Consider the following 21,076-nt stretch of genomic DNA (forward strand, 5'->3'; position numbering starts at 1 on the left):
GACTGCTGTTGTCAATGTGTTAACACACAAGACAATCTGTTTATACATGTCCACAGAGGTTGGACTGCTGTTGTCAATGTGTTAACACACAAGACAATCTGTTTATACATGTCCACAGAGGTTTGACTGCTGTTGTCAATGTGTTAACACACAAGACAATCTGTTTATACATGTCCACAGAGGTTGGACTGCTGTTGTCAATGTGTTAACACACAAGACAATCTGTTTATACATGTCCACAGAGGTTGGACTGCTGTTGTCAATGTGTTAACACACAAGACAATCTGTTTATACATGTCCACAGAGGTTTGACTGCTGTTGTCAATGTGTTTTGGCACGCAAAAACCAGTTTAAAAAGTCATTCCTGCCTTCTGCAGTCACCATTTTAAATTCTTCTCGCATCACGTAGAGGCTGGTCGGCTGGGAAAAAACAAACAATGTGTACATGTGAAGGTGTGTGGGAAATATTTGTAATGTGATTACTCGGCTGTGAAACCCAACTCCTGTGATATGAGAGGGTAAATTTACATAGTGCAATATCATATTTGATTGTATCCCTTTTATGTTTTATGTTTTATGTGTGTCGTCCTATACAATTGTTGTTATAATCGTTTACAGGCAGACAGGGTGTGCCGAAGAAAAATTTCCATTTTTATGTAATATTTTAATGGACAATAAAGTGCTGTTATTGTTATTGTTATTGTTAACACACAAGACAATCTGTTTATATATGTCCACAGAGGTTGGACTGCTGTTGTCAATGTGTTAACACACAAGACAATCTGTTTATACATGTCCACAGAGGTTTGATTGTTGTGGACAATGTGTATGCATTCAGGGGCAATCTGTACATACAACTGTCATAACGGGGCAATCTGTACATACAACTGTCATAACGGGGCAATCTGTACATACAACTGTCATAACGGTGCACGAAACGTCAAAATACTCACAGCACTTTTTCAGCACCACATCGCACGTTGTGTTGGTGTCACACTGGTTGTCCTCAGTGCACCCGGCATGTAAAGTTACTTCTGCAAGCACAGTTTGTTCAGTTTTAGTGGCAAACACATTACAGCTACAGTGCGCACAGTTTTAGTGGCCCACACATTACAGCTACAGTTTGCCCAGTTTTAGTGGCCCACACATTACAGCTACAGTGCGCACATTATGAATGGCCCACATATTTATTAACAATACAAGCAGTCTACACCTACAAAATGGTATCAAACACAATGGGTCAAGTTTCAAACCTTTAGCGTCAAACTCAACCCAGAAAACCTGTACATGAAGTTTAAGCGTTCACGGCCCGCCGTACATGTATACACACTGAAATGCATGCAGAAGAAAGGGACAGGTGACTGCTGCACTTACTGCATGTGCCATTATCACACGTGGTCCCAGCCTTGCACAAAGCGCTCAGGTCTCCAGCACAGCTCGTTAACAGCTTCAGCTCTAGAATAAGAAGACGGCCATCACATAACAATACCTGTACACAGTTTGCTTCTGCTGAACCCGCAATATTACAAGAACCAGCAAACAGTGTTGCACACATCGCAGTGGGAACGAAGAGGACAGAAAGAATTGACCACCCTGACGACAAGAAACATGTCTGCGTAAAGACACATGACACACTGAAGACAATAAACATGTCTGCGTAAAGACACATGGCAAACACTGAAGAAACTAAACATCTTTGCGTAAAGACACATGGCAAACACTGAAGAAACTAAACATCTTTGCGTAAAGACACATGGCAAACACTGAAGAAACTAAACATCTTTGCGTAAAGACACATGGCAAACACTGAAGAAACTAAACATCTTTGCGTAAAGACACATGGCAAACACTGAAGAAACTAAACATCTTTGCGTAAAGACACATGGCAAACACTGAAGAAACTAAACATCTTTGCGTAAAGACAAATGGTAAAATAATATTGACGCCAAGAAACAAGCCTGCATAAAGACACAATTACTGAACCTTCCGTTTTCACATCACATGCACTCCCTGTTCTTACACCAACAGAACAATACCAACTGCACCCTCCTTTCGCACAAAGCAATGACATTATCACACACAATACATACTCACTGCAATCCCTTTTTCACATTTAGCACTGCAGACACGTTGCACTCTCTTTTTACAAAAAGAAAGCACACATACCAACAACAGCTTCTGTTGTTGAAAAAAGGCTGACCAAAAAATGTACTCCCAGTTTTCACATTCAGCTTACATTCTCACGCTGCACTCCCTGTTTTCATAAAAAGACAGACACACTCACTGCACTCCCTGTTTTCACAACAAGAAAAGCAAATGCTTACAAGACTCGCCCTCGAACCTCCACCCCCCCCCTCCCTTCTTTTAAGACCCCCCAATAGAAGACTTCCTCCCTTCTTACCCAATCTGATAGAAGACTTCCTCCCTTCTTACCCAATCTGATAGAAGACTTCCTCCCTTCTTACCCAATCTGATAGAAGACTTCCTCCCTTCTTACCCAATCTGATAGAAGACTTCCTCCCTTCTTACCCAATCTGATAGAAGACTTCCTCCCTACTTACCCAACCTGATAGAAGACTACCTCCCTACTTACCCAACCTGATAGAAGACTTCCTCCCTACTTACCCAACCTGATAGAAGACTTCCTCCCTACTTACCCAACCTGATAGAAGACTTCCTCCCTACTTACCCAACCTGATAGAAGACTACCTCCCTACTTACCCAACCTGATAGAAGACTTCCTCCCTACTTACCCAACCTGATAGAAGACTACCTCCCTACTTACCCAACCTGATAGAAGACTTCCTCCCTTCTTACCCAATCTGATAGAAGACTCGACATCCCTTCTAAGACCCCCAAGAGCCTCCACGTTTCAAGACCCTGTTTTTTTCAAAAAATTATTCTGTTCATAACCTCTGTAAGTTTTATTCCCATTTTCAGACTTCTTCTATTATAATACTTGATTTTCCCATGGTTTTGTAGGTTTAAACAGAGGAATCTACTACATCTGAACAAAACACAAACTTAAAAAAAACAACAACCACGTAATATTTTTTTTCGATTAAAAACTGCCGTTCCAGCTTCATTAAATAATGTTCAAGAGAACGCTCACATTCGACTTGATCCTACTTTGACCTGTATAAATCAATTTAAATATTCAACCCTTTTATTTATGTTATTTTACAAGAACCATAATACCAGGTATGATCCAAACAAAATGATCAAATGTGATTTTCGCCGAGACTGTTTAGCGGATCTGGCCCAAATTACATAGTGGTTAGAACTACTCTTCACCTAAATCAAGTGAAGTCACAAGTGCCCGAGCCAATCAGAAGAGGCCTTAAGATGGCCTTATTTGGGGTTGCTTTTGAGCTCTGATTTAACAGCAGTTTTGCTTCTTGACAAAAAGTCTGATTTACAAAGAGTGTATAACCAGCAATCACAAGGGGTGTAATCAGGTCCAAAGAATGTGTGAGGCACAAATGGGATACTTTGGATATTTAGGAATGGAGTTACGGCCCTTCGTTTGTGAAGACTTGCATTTTCATGAAGGCGAAGCTCAATCTGGGTTTCGCTGACTGCTCTGGCGATAAAGTTAGTTAGTTAGTTAGATGTTGCTTTTTGGGTCCAGCGGCCAAATCAGGACTCCTGGCGATAAAGTAGACGGAAACCAAAGTCTCATAATGAGTGACTACGGCAATCACAAATTTGGGTCTACTGGGTTTAAAACGGTTGAGCAGATCGCATGCAAGAGGAACTTGTTGCTTTGTCAATTACCCTACCAGGTAATGAGGCAACCATGGGCGGATCACATCATTTTTAGGGGGGGGGGGGGGGGGTTCCAAAAAATATGTTAGGGATAATTCGACGAACGAAGCGTTTAGTTGAGGACGCAAAGCGTTTGAACCTCCTAGGGGAGTCCGGGGGCATGTCCCCCCGGAAATTGTTTCATAAAAACAAGGAAAATGAAGCAAACTGGTGCAGTCTGAGCCAAGAAACTTCCCCTAATACACCTTCCAAAAAGTAAATTTAGAAGACAAATTTGAATCAAAACAAGGATAATTTACCGACCTGGTGTAACGTGAGTCAACAAATTAGCCAACTACTTTCTCAAACCGCCACTTAAAAGACAAAGGCCGGTTTCACCCCGGACCATTTTACAGCAAGTCACGTGGTAGATCCTTAACTCATTCGCTGCGCGTCGGAACTGGAATTCCGACACCTGTGTTTAGCGTTGGCTGCGTGCCGGCACTTGAGTTCCGACGGATATCACGAATTTTTAACGGTGTAAACGGTCCTGCTGACCAAGGGAAACAACCCCTGCAATGAACTTCTATCTGTCTACAGTGGTACCATTCACTGTAAACAGTTCCTTCCCTTAAATTGTTGGGATTAATAAAAATTTTGTTGACGGTGTGCGACCCACGTGTTTTGACTTTTCCAAGATGGCGGATCGTTCTGCTGAGACGTAGTAACTTGAAAAGAGTGCTAGAACGTGTTATTCAGTACGGTTCTGATCTTGACCTCAGTGATGATGATAGTGGAGATGATATTTTAGATTCTGGTGACGATTTTGTGCCAATGGACGATCATTTGGGTGATGATTCGGGCAATGCAAGTGTCGATCATGACATTGTGTATGATGAACCCATGACGTAGAAAGTTTTTTTGTTTTGCTTCAAATTGGATATTTTGCGTGGATATGAAGACAACAAAAGGTATGTACTTTCAAATGTTTCATATATTTTCTAAAAGAGTAAGTTTCAAACTTTGCAAAAACATAAGGTATGTAAGGTTATCTTGTGTTGTTGATTTTTAATATTTTTTTCAAAATGGCTCTAAATCGCGCGTTGGCAGGGAACACAGGGGAAATTTAGCTGCGCAGCTGTGTAGACATTCCCAGACTGTTCCATTTGAAAGTTTAAGTCTTGCTCTTTATGGTGGAAAGTACCAGTTTTAATAATACTTCTTAAGTTTTGACATAGCGGCTACATTATTCTCGTTGGCAGCGCTCTTCGGGAGTCTGTTTGGCTTGTCAGAGTTATTCCCCTTTTTCCCAGTTCTGATTTCCCTTTTCTTTTGTCAGATTGTGGGATATGGAGCAGCTTTGATTCATGCAACTTCCATCAGCTTTGTAGACATTTCATTTGTATACAACCACCCAGCTACAATCTTTCAAAGAAGTGGAGGTTTTCATGGTGCTTGACAAGAGACCCCGTTTTGAAACACAACCCAAAAGTAACATAATGACGTCCTCTCTGAGAGGTACACCAGTAAACTTTTTGACATTTTAAATGATACATTACTTTTTATGATCAGTGACCTGAGACGTTTATAATCGCAGTTGATAATGTTTCTGGATCATACCTCGTAATTACCAATTTTCTTGACCAAACTGAGTTGGGGCCGGCCAAGACAAAATAATTATGTGTACGTTCTTGCCCTCATTTCAGACACTATGACATCATAAAGTGACCTCATTTCAGACGCTATGACATCATAAAGTGACCTCATTTCAGACACTATGATATCATAACATGATGTCATCACCAATACTCTAGCCAATAATAAAATACACAAGACACTAAGCTGTGACCAAATCAAACAATGACATCATATAGCCTGATGACCTCAAGACTTATTTTCTCGATAGCTCAGTGGATATTTTCAGGGGCTAAAATCTTCTCCAGAAAACATGCTTTGACTCTGAAATGTGAAGAAAACAAGCCAACCGTTGGGCCTGTCTGCTCATTGTCAACACCTACAATTGTGTGAAAATTAGAGGCTTTTGCCACCACACTAATTAAGAAAACTTCAAGATGAAGATTTAACGAACATGACCCGACTTTGACCCCAAAATCTGACGGGGGTCAACCGAACTACGGTCATGTTGTCAGATTATCAAATCCTTTCAAGTGTGCAAAGTTTCAAAGCTGTAGCTTCAATGACGCCTGAGATAACGTCAATGCTAAGTTATTCTGAATGGAAAATGACCCCCTAGGCCTGTGACCTGAAGGTCAGGTCGGGGGATATCAAACCCTAGACGTGTGCAAAGTTTCAAAGCTCTTGCTTCAAAAACATCCGAGATAACCTCAAGTCCCTACACTCCCCCATTTTCCCCCTCTTTTATATTATATGTAAAATCATTTCCAATAAAGCATTTTGACCTAACGAATAATGAGCCCCTAATTTCAGTTAGTCAACATTAAGTTTTTATGAAACGAACATAACTCCGCTGTGGCCCCGCTCAGGTCACTTCCTGAGATTATCAAACCCTAAAAAGTGTGCAAAGTTTCAAAGGGATACCTTGAACAACATCCGAGATAACCTCAACGTTAAGGTTTTTTTTGTCCACGGCCGGCCGGACGGCTTCACAAGGACGGACACGGATGAGTACTAAGACTCAGCCATTACTCAGGTGAGTCAAAAAGACAGACATACTCACACTGCACTCTCCCTGTTTTCATGAAAAGACAGATATACACACTGCACTCCCTGTTTTCACGAAAAGACATACTCACTGCACTCCCTGTTTTCATAAAAATACAGATATACTCACTGCACTCCCTGCTTTCATGAAAAGACAGATAAACTCACTGCACTCCCTGTTTTCACGAAAAGACATACTCACTGCACTCCCTGTTTTCATCAAAAGACAGATAAACTCACGGCACTCTCTGTTTTCATGAAAAGACAGATATACTCACTGCACTCCCCTTGTTCACACACGGAGTTGGGTTCACACAGCCCTGAGTTGGTTCCGTCGCACGACTGACCAGGTCGCGCTGCTGCAAATAACACACGTGTGCTCCATTTTAGTAATGGTCACATCAGCGTTACGTTTACGGCTGATGCATTTTGAAATATTTCATAACCCCGAATTTTGCCGAGTGGCCACACTAGGATATGAAATTTCCAAATCACGGTTCAACTTGGCTCCGCACGACGTACGGAATGCCTCAGAGTAGCCATCTATCATACAGTGTCCTTATACTTATTCTTGAACATTTAAACACAAAAAGTATTCGGACCGGAGTGCTTCATGACTTCTACATAAAGTCAAAATCGCAAAATTGCGAGAAAGAAAAATGAATCGAAGTCCGACATCTTGTTGAGAGCGGACGGCGTCACCGCCTGGCCTCTCCTGATTTGTCGACTCGCTCTCACTATGAAAAGATTATAAGGAATATAGCGATTTCTAATCTTATGATTTTATTGTAAGCCCACTCACAAGGCGCTGCATAAGAGATTCATAAGGCATTACGTAAGTGTTGCCGTCTGCATAACGCAGGTTGGACTGGCCCTTAACAGACACGTGGCTACAGAGACATATTATTATCTGCAGACAGACATACACGTCAGTGTAAACACAAAATATCTTCTAGAGACGGACACGTTGCCATAGGAATACAATAGTATTTGTAGATACACATACACGTGCGAACGTTAAACGTATTCTACAGACAGACACGGGGCTATGTGAAAACAACCATCTGCAGATAGACATTCACGTCCATGTAAACCTTAAGTGTCTTCAACAGAAAGACGCGTGGCTATATGAAAACAATACTAACTGCAGATACATAAACACGCCAGTATAAAACTAAATGTCTTCTACAGATAGACACGTGGTTATAACATAGACACTTGATATCTTCTCACAATTATTTATATAATTATAGTTTCAGCCTAACCAGGAGTGCCTGGCGAGAATCCTAGACCTTCAGCACATTCACTCTAACCCATGGAAAGTAATACACTCCCTGTGTAAGTCTGCAAACACCTTATACCCCATACTGTAATTATAACTGTGACGTCGACTGCGACTGCATGATACCACAGTTTCAGTTCGGTACTGTTTCAGTACATGGATTAGGCTGCCACTTTACAGTGCCTTGCTCATTGGATCTGTGAGTCTAAAAGGACAAGACAGAGATGTAAACAGAGAAGACAGAGACTGTGAAAAGGAAAAACAAGATAAACAAATGCTTACACGACTCTCCTTCGTCATTTCCCACTACGGTGGAACCTTCCTTTTAACACCCTCCCCCAAAACAAGACGTACTACCATACCTTTAAGTCCCTCCCTCTCTCCCCCAAAACAAGACGTACTACTATACCTTTAAGACCCTCCCTCTCTCACCCAAAACAAGACGTACTACTATACCTTTAAGTCCCTCCCTCTCTCCCCCAAAACAAGACGTACTACTATACCTTTAAGACCATCCCTCTCTCCACCAAAACAAGACGTACTACCATACCGTTAAGACCCTCCCTCTCTCCCCCAAAACAAGACGTACTACCATACCTTTAAGACCCTCCCTTTCTCCACCAAAACAAGACGTACTACTATACCTTTAAGACCATCCCTCTCTCCCCCAAAACAAGACGTACTACTATACCTTTAAGACCCTCCCTCTCTCCCCCAAAACAAGACGTACTACCATTCCTTTAAGACCCCTCTCTCCACCAAAACAAGACGTACTACTATACCTTTAAGACCATCCCTCTCTCCCCCAAAACAAGACGTACTACCATACCTTTAAGACCCTCCCTTTCTCCACCAAAACAAGACGTACTACTATACCTTTAAGACCATCCCTCTCTCCCCCAAAACAAGACGTACTACTATACCTTTAGGACCATCCCTCTCTCCCCCAAAACAAGACGTACTACCATACCTTTAAGACCCTCCCTCTCTCCACCAAAACAAGACGTACTACTATACCGTTAAGACCCTCCCTCTCTCCCCCAAAACAAGACGTACTACTATACCTTTAAGACCCTCCCTCTCTCACCCAAAACAAGACGTACTACTATACCTTTAAGTCCCTCCCTCTCTCCCCCAAAACAAGACGTACTACTATACCTTTAAGACCATCCCTCTCTCCACCAAAACAAGACGTACTACTATACCTTTAAGACCCTCCCTCTCTCCCCCAAAACAAGACGTACTACCATACCTTTAAGACCCTCCCTCTCTCCCCCAAAACAAGACGTACTACTATACCTTTAAGACCATCCCTCTCTCCACCAAAATAAGACGTACTGCTATACCTTTAAGACCATCCCTCTCTCCCCAAAACAAGACGTACTACTATACCTTTAAGACCAACCCTCTCTCCCCCAAAACAAGACGTACTACTATACCTTTAAGACCATCCCTCTCTTTACCAAAACAAGACGTACTACTATACCTTTAAGACCATCCCTCTCTCCCCCAAAACAAGACGTACTACCATTCCTTTAAGACCCTCCCTCTCTCCACCAAAACAAGACGTACTACTATACCTTTAAGACCATCCCTCTCTCCCCCAAAACAAGACGTACTACCATACCTTTAAGACCCTCCCTTTCTCCACCAAAACAAGACGTACTACTATACCTTTAAGACCATCCCTCTCTCCCCCAAAACAAGACGTACTACTATACCTTTAGGACCATCCCTCTCTCCCCCAAAACAAGACGTACTACCATACCTTTAAGACCCTCCCTCTCTCCACCAAAACAAGACGTACTACTATACCTTTAAGACTCTCCCTTTCTCCACCAAAACAAGACGTACTACTATACCTTTAAGACTCTCCCTTTCTCCACCAAAACAAGACGTACTACTATACCTTTAAGACCCTCCCTCTCTCCCCCAAAACAAGACGTACTACTATACCGTTAAGACCCTCCCTCTCTCCCCCAAAACAAGACGTACTACTATACCTTTAAGACCATCCCTCTCTCCCCCAAAACAAGACGTACTACTATACCTTTAAGACCATCCCTCTCTCCCCCAAAACAAGACGTACTACTATGCCTTTAAGACCCTCCCTCTCTCCCCCAAAACAAGACGTACTACTATACCTTTAAGACCATCCCTCTCTTTACCAAAACAAGACGTACTACTATACCTTTAAGACCATCCCTCTCTCCACCAAAACAAGACGTACTACTATACCGTTAAGACCCTCCCTCTCTCCCCCAAAACAAGAATTACTACTATACCTTTAAGACCCTCCCTCTCTCCCCCAAAACAAGACGTACTACCATACCTTTAAGACCATCCCTCTCTCCCCCAAAACAAGACGTACTACTATACCGTTAAGACCCTCCCTCTCTCCCCAAAAACAAGACGTACTACTATACCTTTAAGACCCTCCCTCTCTCCCCCAAAGCAAGACGTACTACTATACCTTTAAGACCATCCCTCTCTCCCCCAAAACAAGACGTACTACCATACCTTTAAGACCATCCCTCTCTCCCCCAAAACAAGACGTACTACTATACCTTTAAGACCCTCCTTCTCTCCCCCAAAACAAGACGTACTACCATACCTTTAAGACCATCCCTCTCTCCCCCAAAACAAGACGTACTACTATACCTTTAAGACCCTCCCTCTCTACCCCAAAACAAGACGTACTACCATACCTTTAAGACCATCCCTCTCTCCCCCAAAACAAGACGTACTACCATACCTTTAAGAACATCCCCCCTCCCCATCCGATAGAAGACTCCCTCCCTTCTTACCCCTCCTCTAACCATCCTACCCAATAGAAGACTCCCTCCCTTATCATCTCCCCTAACCATCCTACCCAATAGAAGACTCCCTCCCCTTTAAGACCCCCCATCCCCCGATTATACCTTCCGCCCTTTCGAGACCCAGTTTTCTCAGATGTACGTGCGACCTCCCCAGAGAAAGTGACGTTGACAGAAAAAGGCAGCAACTCAATTAACTCTGTCAGTAAAGAACTTGGGGATGCAGTTGACGCAGTGGCAGGGGACTCGGTGCACAGACGCTGTCCTAGTTCTTATACGCACAAGAAAGCTGTGCAGGAAAAGTTGAAAGGAGCGGAGGGTGAGCCTTCACCTCGAAAACGGCGGTGCTCAAGGCCAAATGATTTGGATATACTTTCTTTCTTTCTTTATTTGGTGTTTAACCTCGTTTTCAACCACGAAGGTTATATCGCGACGAATTTGGATATACAGTCACATCGCTTGTTCTGTGATAAAGGAGACACAAGACTGAACAAGAGAACTATACAACGTGTGCCTGTTAGTACTTTGCAGTTCCAGCAGACGGTGCTGGAAAAGTGTGAGAGTAGAGCAGATTCCTGGGCGCTGAAAGTTAGAGCCAAAGTAGAGTTTGTGCAGGACTGCTTTGCCAGTGACATAGTCTACCATAACGTGTGCTGCACCAACTTTCGTTCTGGCTTGCAGATACCAAAGGTGTTAAACTGGTTTGTGATGATGAACCACAAAAGAGAAGTGTCTGCTCCGGGATGCCTGAAGACCACATTCGGCCGGACAGACTAACACTGACCGATTACATAGAGTCACTTTTTCTCAAGTGACTCAAAAAATTGCTCCAGGGGCTTGCAACGTAGTACAATATGACCTTACTGGGAGAATGCAAGTTTCCAGTTTGTTTGTTTGTTTGTTTGTTTGCTTAACGCCCAGCCGACCACGAAGGGCCATATCAGGGCGGTACTGCTTGGACATTTAACGTGCGCCACACACAAGACAGAAGTCGCAGCACAGGCTTTATGTCTCACCCAGTCACATTATTCTGACACCGGACCAACCAGTCCTAGCACTAACCCCATAATGCCAGACGCCAGGCGGAGCAGCCACTAGATTGCCAATTTTAAAGTCTTAGGTATGACCCGGCCGGGGTTCGAACCCACGACCTCCCGATCACGGGGCGGACGCCTTACCACTAGGCCAACCGTGCCGGTCAAGTTTCCAGTACAAAGGACTAAACATTTCTTACATACTACTTGACTAAAATCTTTACAAACATTGACTATATTCTATACAAGAACCACTTAACAAGGGTAAAAGGAGAAACAGAATCCGTTAGTCGCTTCTTACGACATGCGGGGTGCAGAGAAATAAGGATGTGGAAAAGAAGACTTTTGGTAAGTGAAATAAAGGTGATGGATCCAGTCAGGTAGAAATAAGACAACAAGAAAAGAATTGGAAAACTGCAGGGAATAGTAGGGAGATTTTTTTGGAAGGAAATATAGGTGAAAGGACTGGTAAGGCAGAAATAAGACAAAAGAAGAGAAGTAAAGGGGTGGGGTAGCTATGTTTAAACGCTCCCGCCGCGTGAAGGCGACCCCATGGGAGCGATAATGATGATGAAGATAAGGCATGAAGAGCATACACATTGTAATTGTGCCTACCACTTGATTTCACAATCAACAATTACCCCTAAAACGCGATGTTGTTGAACTTGTTCAACTGATTGCGTACCAATAGTAAGATTAAGTTTGAGTGGAGAAATTCGGTGTTTTTGTCTGGTTGCAATGACCATATTTGTTGTTTTTACTGGATGGACAAGCATAGCATTGCGAGAGAGAGAGAGAGAGAGAGAGAGAGAGAGAGAGAGAGAGAGAGAGAGAGAGAGAGAGTTACTGGATAGACAAGCATAGCATTGAGAGAGAGAGAGAGAGAGAGAGAGAGAGAGAGAGAGAGAGAGAGAGAGAGTTACTGGATAGACAAGCATAGCATTGAGAGAGAGAGAGAGAGAGAGAGAGAGAGAGAGAGAGAGAGAGAGAGAGAGAGAGAGAGAGAGAGAGTTACTGGATAGACAAGCATAGCATTGAGAGAGAGAGAGAGAGAGAGAGAGAGAGAGAGAGAGAGAGAGAGAGAGAGAGAGAGAGAGAGAGAGAGAGACGGGTGGGGTGGGAGAGATATCTGTAGAAAATAGTATACCCACGACTCACCACAGAGTGTTGTGGTTTGGTTGTTGAGGGTGGTGTCAACACAGACGGCGGCCATGTTGCATTGATCGTCACTACTGTCGCAAGGCTTTCCAGTGTTCACCCCTGAAAAAAAACCGCAACGGAATTTTCTGAAGAGGACGTCACAATGGAACCGCAAATCTTGTTGGTTCAGTATTTGCGTCACAACAGATAGGCAAAGGAATGCTTCGCCTTAGTGTGCACTAACATAAATCGTCACTGCGCGGGATTTGCTTGAACTGTATTATCTGAGGTTTCAAATCGGTGGCAAAGCTCAGCTATGGCCTATGCTGCTTGGAAGTAATGAAACAGGTTGGACATTTTGTGTCTTCTTCTTTTTCTTCTTGGCGTTGGCTGGCGCTACACATTCAGTCCGGCTCGGGAGATGAAGATCGCCGTCTTCTCCAGCTCCAGTCGACTAACACGGAGCTTGGCTTGCAGTCCGGCTCGGGAGATGAAGATCGCCGTCTTCTCCAGCTCCAGTCGACTAACACGGAGCTTGGCTTGCAGACGGCCACACTTCCTCTTTTTTTTTTTAGGTCAAAAAGACGTGTTATATTTTGGGTGTTGTTGTCTATCTCTGTCTACGGTGGCTGCGCAGAAAAAGTGACTAAGACACAGGGCATACCAAATTAAAGAGCGGGCATTCTACTCTTACAAGGTATCCGTCAGGATTGCATAAACTAATGACAAAGTAGCATCATTTAGAATTAAAACATAATCTCTTTGTGACTTAAATGTATGAATGCGAACAATCAAGTTACAAAAACCTGATTGATACAACGTGCTTCTACCTTCAATCAACTTTCGTTTGAGCCATGACATATTGAGATCAGTTAACAGGGGAAAATAAACGCCTTGAGGAGTTGAACGAGGCATTTAAAATCAAGGTGTGCGACACACGTTTTCCAAATCTCGCCACGGAAAGAAAAATGCGCTTTACTCATATTAAGCAAAACTCTCAAACTACCAACATCAAAGCCTTTTACACATCAAAACAAATATGTTCAAAAGTATAAAGATAGCTTTATTTCGACACATAAGAATTATTCACATTGATGCTGTAATATCCTCACAGCAGTCGAGGTAAAGTGACCCTTTTTAGCCCCGACCAGACGCTGTCACGTGCTTTTAAAGAAGGGATGGCCCTGCCTGCATCATAGTTTGATGAAGTGGATACTTGTTTCCTTGTTATAGCTCACTGGATATGTTTAGTATTAGTTATCGTTAGATTTGACTGTGATATCAACATTTATCAGTCTGAATGTCGAGAAAGCTGAAATCATATCAGATCGAGGCGTAAGCCGAGATTTAAAAAAAAGGGAGACATTTGTTTCCTTCAGGTGAGATTTTATTCTTCAAAATTAAAATTGATAAACTACTTCCTGCACGATATCAAATTCGCTGGGAACTTCCTTCGCGATGTCAATTGATATACAGTTCCTAGTTGACCAATGACAACAGCAGTTTTTGTCATGTAATCAGTAAAAATGCGATAATAGTGATTAATCTTCTCCAGCACACATTTTCATGGTGTGACCTTAAACTTTGACCAAAACAAACTTAATGCGTGTCATGTCTGAAGATCTCCAATACCTACAAAACATAATAATAATAATTGTCAGTAAGTACTGGTGTCACATGACTGATGTGAACCAGTTGATTGGCTAATGGCGATGCGCTTACAACTCCAACTTTTCCACAGAGCGTATTCTTCCGCCCTAAATTTCATGCAGCTCAATTAAAGCAGAAGTGGATTTTTTCTGACAGATTGCATGTGCCTGTGCCACAGTAAAGCCCACTGATCTAAAAATAGAAGCCGCTGTGTCTCATCTTATTTTCGACTTGCATAGATTCTTCTCATATGCCGTGTTAGTGGCATGTAGCTTAGTATCAACCTTACCAAATGATGAGTTAGTATAAAATTCCCAGCGGCTAACAGAAAACACAAGTGTTATTCCGATAACGCACCAGCTAGACCAGCATTTGGAAGTCGACTGACTCGATCGACTCTTGTCATACGTAGCAGACTACACTGAAATGCGACTGCATCAGTTCGAATTATTATTTCAAGGCAACAACAATCGGAATCGAAAAAGTGTGGGGTTCAGAACGTTCTTACCATGTATAAGATTTATTACCAGCCTGTCTCATGCGTGCAGACTCAGTGCAACGTGACGAGCAATTTTTGTTTTTGAAATGAGACTGCAGTGGTTCGATTGCCTCAGCCTAGCAGACGACATAAACCCCGCTCAGCAAATTAACATGTTGGGCAAATGTGAACGATAAAACGATGGGGATCTAATACGTGTAGGAATCAGAGCATTCTTACCGTTCATATTTAGTACCAGACTCCCCGATGAGTGTAGATACAACACGAGAAACACACCACATTTATTTTGAAAATGTGCTTACCGTCGACCAGTCATTGGAGTCAATTCAAGGGGCATCACTCTGCACAGTCAATCCGTCGAAGCTCGACTGGAGGTTTCGAATCGCAAATAACTAAGAGCACAGTCCTTTCTCCCAGTTCAAATGAGGTCTCTATGAAAGATCATCACCTTTTAGCTTTACGCTACACTGGAATTTACCAACAGAAATTAAAACAAGAGTTTGCGTGTGACGAAAGCACGACACACTTGAGACAGCCCACACAAAAGTAGATCTTACACGACCTGACCACACAGTTATACCTATCCAAATGCACGTAGCAAAATGTGCGTTTTGAATCTTCTTTTTTCTCTGGCGGTACTGACAATATCGTTATTGAAACAATCCCAGTGCACTAAGGGATTTATAGAGCAAATCGAGAAAATTCATTATTGAACGAAGCGCATAGCGCTGGGTTCAATAATTATTTTCGAGATTTGCTCTATAAATCCCTTAGTACACTGGGATGTCTCAATAACTTAAATAATAATGCCTCATATTAATTTATGAAGCGCATGTATCCAGAGTTTAACCCTGCTCAAAGCGCTGTACAATCATGGGGGAAAAAATACTACAACAACATAAGATTATTTACAGTGCAACCTCACAGTGATAACCTAAATGTTTACATTTTAGGAACCAAACATGACACCGTTGGGACCCAAATTTGACAAGGGTCAACCAAACTAAGGTCCTGTCGGGAGATCATGAAACCCTAGAAGTGTGCAAAGTTTCAGAGCTCTATCTTCAAAAACATCCGAGATAACCTCAGCTATAAGGTTTTTGTCTTCGGACGGTGACCGGACGGCCTAAGATTGCTCATTCCTCACACTATTCCACATCGTGCACCCTCTTCTTGCTTTTTGATGCAGAAAACACAATCAGTATGATTTGCAAAAAAGTACATAAGTAGATGTACAACAGTTGTGACTTGCCAGTGGTACAACAGTTGTGACTTGCCAGTGGTACAACAGTTGTGACTTGCCAGTGGTACAACAGTTGTGACTTGCCAGTGGTACAACAGTTGTGACTTGCCAGTGGTACAACAGTTGTGACTTGCCGGTGGTACAACAGTTGTGACTTGCCAGTGGTACAACAGTTGTGACTTGCCAGTGGTACAACAGTTGTGACTTGCCAGTGGTACAACAGTTGTGACTTGCCAGTGGTACAACAGTTGTGACTTGCCAGTGGTACAACAGTTGTGACTTGCCAGTGGTACAACAGTTGTGACTTGCCAGTGGTACAACAGTTGTGACTTGCCAGTGGTACAACAGTTGTGACTTGCCAGTGGTACAACAGTTGTGACTTGCCAGTGGTACAACAGTTGTGACTTGCCGGTGGTACAACAGTTGTGACTTGCCGGTGGTACAACAGTTGTGACTTGCCGGTGGTACAACAGTTGTGACTTACCAGTGGTACAACAGTTGTGACTTGCCAGTGGTACAACAGTCACTACCATTTATTGTCCTGTACGTTTGTGCGGCCGCTGATTACGCTCTAACTTTCGGGAAAAAAGATGTCTTACTTTTCTGGCCAATACCTTCTTGGTTATTCATTATTTCATCATGATTGATATATAAGTTAAAACTGCAGCCTCGTTCGAGTTAATTGATTGCTTTGGCGATGAAATAGGTAAAGAGATTGTGGGAGAAAATAGCAAGAAAAGAGCCCAACCCATTGAAAACATGGGTACGTACGTGCCACCTCAAGTGCTCTGTACGTGCCACCAACGAAACTCAGAAGGAACATGCGATCACAATACTGACTGTTTTCTTTTGTAAATGAATAAAATAGGCCGACGCCCCAAGCGCAACCAAATGGACTTTTACATAAACAGACAAAATGTCGTTTGGTGTTCAGTTCCCACAAGTATAATACAGTGTGTGGCCGACTCCAACTCTACTCACTGCAAACTGGTCCCAGACCTCTGTCCTCACAACTAGCGCCCGTTATGCACAGTGCTTCTGTCAAACTGCAAGCTATGCCCGGCTTGGTTCCTGAAAGCGGACAATCAGAGTCATGCTACTGGCATTGTTACAGTTAACAGAGAGAAAACCAGAGACGTAAGACATTTTATTGAATAAACACACACGGTTCATTTCAAAGGGGGAGGGAGGGGGTAGGGGGTAGTCGAACTCCGCGATTTTCTTGAGAAGAAAACAGAATAATGCATCGTTCTTGACGCGTCTGACTCAGATGCTAAGTCAGGAAATGACAGTTCGCGGTTTTTGTTATGGCATTTTGCAACACTGCCTGAAGTTTAGTTAGAAGAGTCAGTCTGGCATGGCACGGAGGTAGCACTGTATCAGTGTCGACACAACATGAAGGTCAGCAGTTATGTGGTCGATTTCTTCTTGAAAGGCGTTGCGGTCGACTTGGGCCAGGCGCCGGACACACGGGGGCGTTTCCTCCTCTTGTCGGAATGACGATGTCTGTGCTGTTTCGTGGTCATATGTCAGGACGTAGTCGTCTCCCCCTGCAATCAGCGTCTTCTTTCCACCTTTTCTCTCACAAACTACTTTTAAGAGGGCGCGATTTCTCTTTTTGTTTAACAGTTTTGATTTCAGTTGAGCGTTCTTTGAGCAGTTGGAGGCTAGGTCGTAAACGTCCTCTGGTTCAAACTCTCGGTCGGTTGCTGCCAGTTCAGCTACAGTGGTTTCGTCGTCTGCTGTCTGTGACATCACAGCACAACACACCTCTGAGTTGACACTCTCGCACGTGGTTATGCTTGCAGTGTGACAGTGGGCAGGTGTGTGCTGTGTGACAGTGGGCAGGTGTGTGCAGTGTGACAGTGGGCAGGTGTGTGCTGTGTGACAGTGGGCAGGTGTGTGCTGTGTGACAGTGGGCAGGTGTGTGCTGTGTGACAGTGGGCAGGTGTGTGCTGTGTGACAGTGGGCAGGTGTGTGCTGTGTGACAGTGGGCAGGTGTGTGCAGTGTGACAGTGGGCAGGTGTGTGCTGTGTGACAGTGGGCAGGTGTGTGCTGTGTGACAGTGGGCAGGTGTGTGCTGTGTGACAGTGGGCAGGTGTGTGCTGTGTGACAGTGGGCAGGTGTGTGCTGTGTGACAGTGGGCAGGTGTGTGCTGTGTGACAGTGGGCAGGTGTGTGCTGTGTGACAGTGGGCAGGTGTGTGCTGTGTGACAGTGGGCAGGTGTGTGCTGTGTGACAGTGGGCAGGTGTGTGCTGTGTGACAGGTGTGTGCTGTGTGACAGTGGGCAGGTGTGTGCTGTGTGACAGTGGGCAGGTGTGTGCAGTGTGACAGAGGGCAGGTGTGTGCTGTGTGACAGGTGTGTGCTGTGTGACAGTGGGCAGGTGTGTGCTGTGTGACAGTGGGCAGGTGTGTGCTGTGTGACAGTGGGCAGGTGTGTGCTGTGTGACAGGTGTGTGCTGTGTGACAGTGGGCAGGTGTGTGCAGTGTGACAGTGGGCAGGTGTGTGCTGTGTGACAGTGGGCAGGTGTGTGCTGTGTGACAGTGGGCAGGTGTGTGCTGTGTGACAGTGGGCAGGTGTGTGCTGTGTGACAGTGGGCAGGTGTGTGCTGTGTGACAGTGGGCAGGTGTGTGCTGTGTGACAGTGGGCAGGTGTGTGCTGTGTGACAGTGGGCAGGTGTGTGCAGTGTGACAGGGGGCAGGTGTGTGCTGTGTGACAGGTGTGTGCTGTGTGACAGTGGGCAGGTGTGTGCTGTGTGACAGTGGGCAGGTGTGTGCTGTGTGACAGTGGGCAGGTGTGTGCTGTGTGACAGGGGGCAGGTGTGTGATGTGTGACAGTGGGCAGGTGTGTGCTGTGTGACAGTGGGCAGGTGTGTGCTGTGTGACAGTGGGCAGGTGTGTGCAGTGTGACAGTGGGCAGGTGTGTGCTGTGTGACAGTGGGCAGGTGTGTGCTGTGTGACAGTGGGCAGGTGTGTGCTGTGTGACAGTGGGCAGGTGTGTGCTGTGTGACAGTGGGCAGGTGTGTGCTGTGTGACAGTGGGCAGGTGTGTGCTGTGTGACAGGGGGCAGGTGTGTGCTGTGTGACAGGGGGCAGGTGTGTGCTGTGTGACAGTGGGCAGGTGTGTGCTGTGTGACAGTGGGCAGGTGTGTGCTGTGTGACAGGGGGCAGGTGTGTGCTGTGTGACAGGGGGCAGGTGTGTGCTGTGTGACAGTGGGCAGGTGTGTGCTGTGTGACAGGGGGCAGGTGTGTGCTGTGTGACAGGGGGCAGGTGTGTGCTGTGTGACAGGTGTGTGCTGTGTGACAGTGGGCAGGTGTGTGCTGTGTGACAGTGGGCAGGTGTGTGCTGTGTGACAGTGGGCAGGTGTGTGCTGTGTGACAGTGGGCAGGTGTGTGCTGTGTGACAGGGGGCAGGTGTGTGCTGTGTGACAGTGGGCAGGTGTGTGCTGTGTGACAGTGGGCAGGTGTGTGCTGTGTGACAGAGGGCAGGTGCGTGCTGTGTGACAGTGGGCAGGTGCGTGCTGTGTGACAGTGGGCAGGTGTGTGCTGTGTGACAGTGGGCAGGTGTGTGCTGTGTGACAGTGGGCAGGTGTGTGCTGTGTGACAGTGGGCAGGTGTGTGCAGTGTGACAGTGGGCAGGTGTGTGCTGTGTGACAGTGGGCAGGTGTGTGCTGTGTCACAGTGGGCAGGTGTGTGCTGTGTGACAGTGGGCAGGTGTGTGCTGTGTGACAGTGGGCAGGTGTGTGCTGTGTGACAGTGGGCAGGTGTGTGCTGTGTGACAGTGGGCAGGTGTGTGCTGTGTGACAGTGGGCAGGTGTGTGCTGTGTGACAGTGGGCAGGTGTGTGCTGTGTGACAGTGGGCAGGTGTGTGCTGTGTGACAGTGGGCAGGTGTGTGCTGTGTGACAGTGGGCAGGTGTGTGCTGTGTGACAGTGGGCAGGTGTGTGCTGTGTGACAGTGGGCAGGTGTGTGCTGTGTGACAGTGGGCAGGTGTGTGCTGTGTGACAGTGGGCAGGTGTGTGCTGTGTGACAGTGGGCAGGTGTGTGCTGTGTGACAGTGGGCAGGTGTGTGCTGTGTGACAGTGGGCAGGTGTGTGCTGTGTGACAGTGGGCAGGTGTGTGCTGTGTGACAGTGGGCAGGTGTGTGCTGTGTGACAGTGGGCAGGTGTGTGCTGTGTGACAGTGGGCAGGTGTGTGCTGTGTGACAGTGGGCAGGTGTGTGCTGTGTGACAGTGGGCAGGTGTGTGCTGTGTGACAGTGGGCAGGTGTGTGCTGTGTGACAGTGGGCAGGTGTGTGCTGTGTGACAGTGGGCAGGTGTGTGCTGTGTGACAGTGGGCAGGTGTGTGCTGTGTGACAGTGGGCAGGTGTGTGCTGTGTGACAGTGGGCAGGTGTGTGCTGTGTGACAGTGGGCAGGTGTGTGCTGTGTGACAGTGGGCAGGTGTGTGCTGTGTGACAGTGGGCAGGTGTGTGCTGTGTGACAGTGGGCAGGTGTGTGCTGTGTGACAGTGGGCAGGTGTGTGCTGTGTGACAGTGGGCAGGTGTGTGCTGTGTGACAGTGGGCAGGTGTGTGCTGTGTGACAGTGGGCAGGTGTGTGCTGTGTGACAGTGGGCAGGTGTGTGCTGTGTGACAGTGGGCAGGTGTGTGCTGTGTGACAGTGGGCAGGTGTGTGCTGTGTGACAGTGGGCAGGTGTGTGCTGTGTGACAGTGGGCAGGTGTGTGCTGTGTGACAGTGGGCAGGTGTGTGCTGTGTGACAGTGGGCAGGTGTGTGCTGTGTGACAGTGGGCAGGTGTGTGCTGTGTGACAGTGGGCAGGTGTGTGCAGTGTGACAGTGGGCAGGTGTGTGCTGTGTGACAGTGGGCAGGTGTGTGCTGTGTGACAGTGGGCAGGTGTGTGCTGTGTGACAGTGGGCAGGTGTGTGCTGTGTGACAGTGGGCAGGTGTGTGCTGTGTGACAGTGGGCAGGTGTGTGCTGTGTGACAGTG

General features: G+C 45.6%; 1 protein-coding gene across 1 annotated transcript in view; it reads right to left on the reverse strand.

The window, feature by feature from the left end:
• LOC138948331 (uncharacterized) overlaps window positions 1-21,076 on the reverse strand; it is a 322,492-nt gene that overhangs the window by 99,046 nt on the left and 202,370 nt on the right. Inside the window, exons 18-22 of the mRNA XM_070319840.1 lie at window positions 17,075-17,164; window positions 12,720-12,821; window positions 6,708-6,788; window positions 1,375-1,455; window positions 954-1,034 (exon numbers count right to left, since the gene is read on the reverse strand). Coding sequence (XP_070175941.1) covers window positions 954-1,034; window positions 1,375-1,455; window positions 6,708-6,788; window positions 12,720-12,821; window positions 17,075-17,164 — 435 coding nt within the window. The remainder of the gene's footprint in view (window positions 1-953; window positions 1,035-1,374; window positions 1,456-6,707; window positions 6,789-12,719; window positions 12,822-17,074; window positions 17,165-21,076) is intronic.

This window comes from Littorina saxatilis, linkage group LG15 (genome assembly GCF_037325665.1).
Source record: "Littorina saxatilis isolate snail1 linkage group LG15, US_GU_Lsax_2.0, whole genome shotgun sequence".
Taxonomy (NCBI): domain Eukaryota; kingdom Metazoa; phylum Mollusca; class Gastropoda; order Littorinimorpha; family Littorinidae; genus Littorina; species Littorina saxatilis.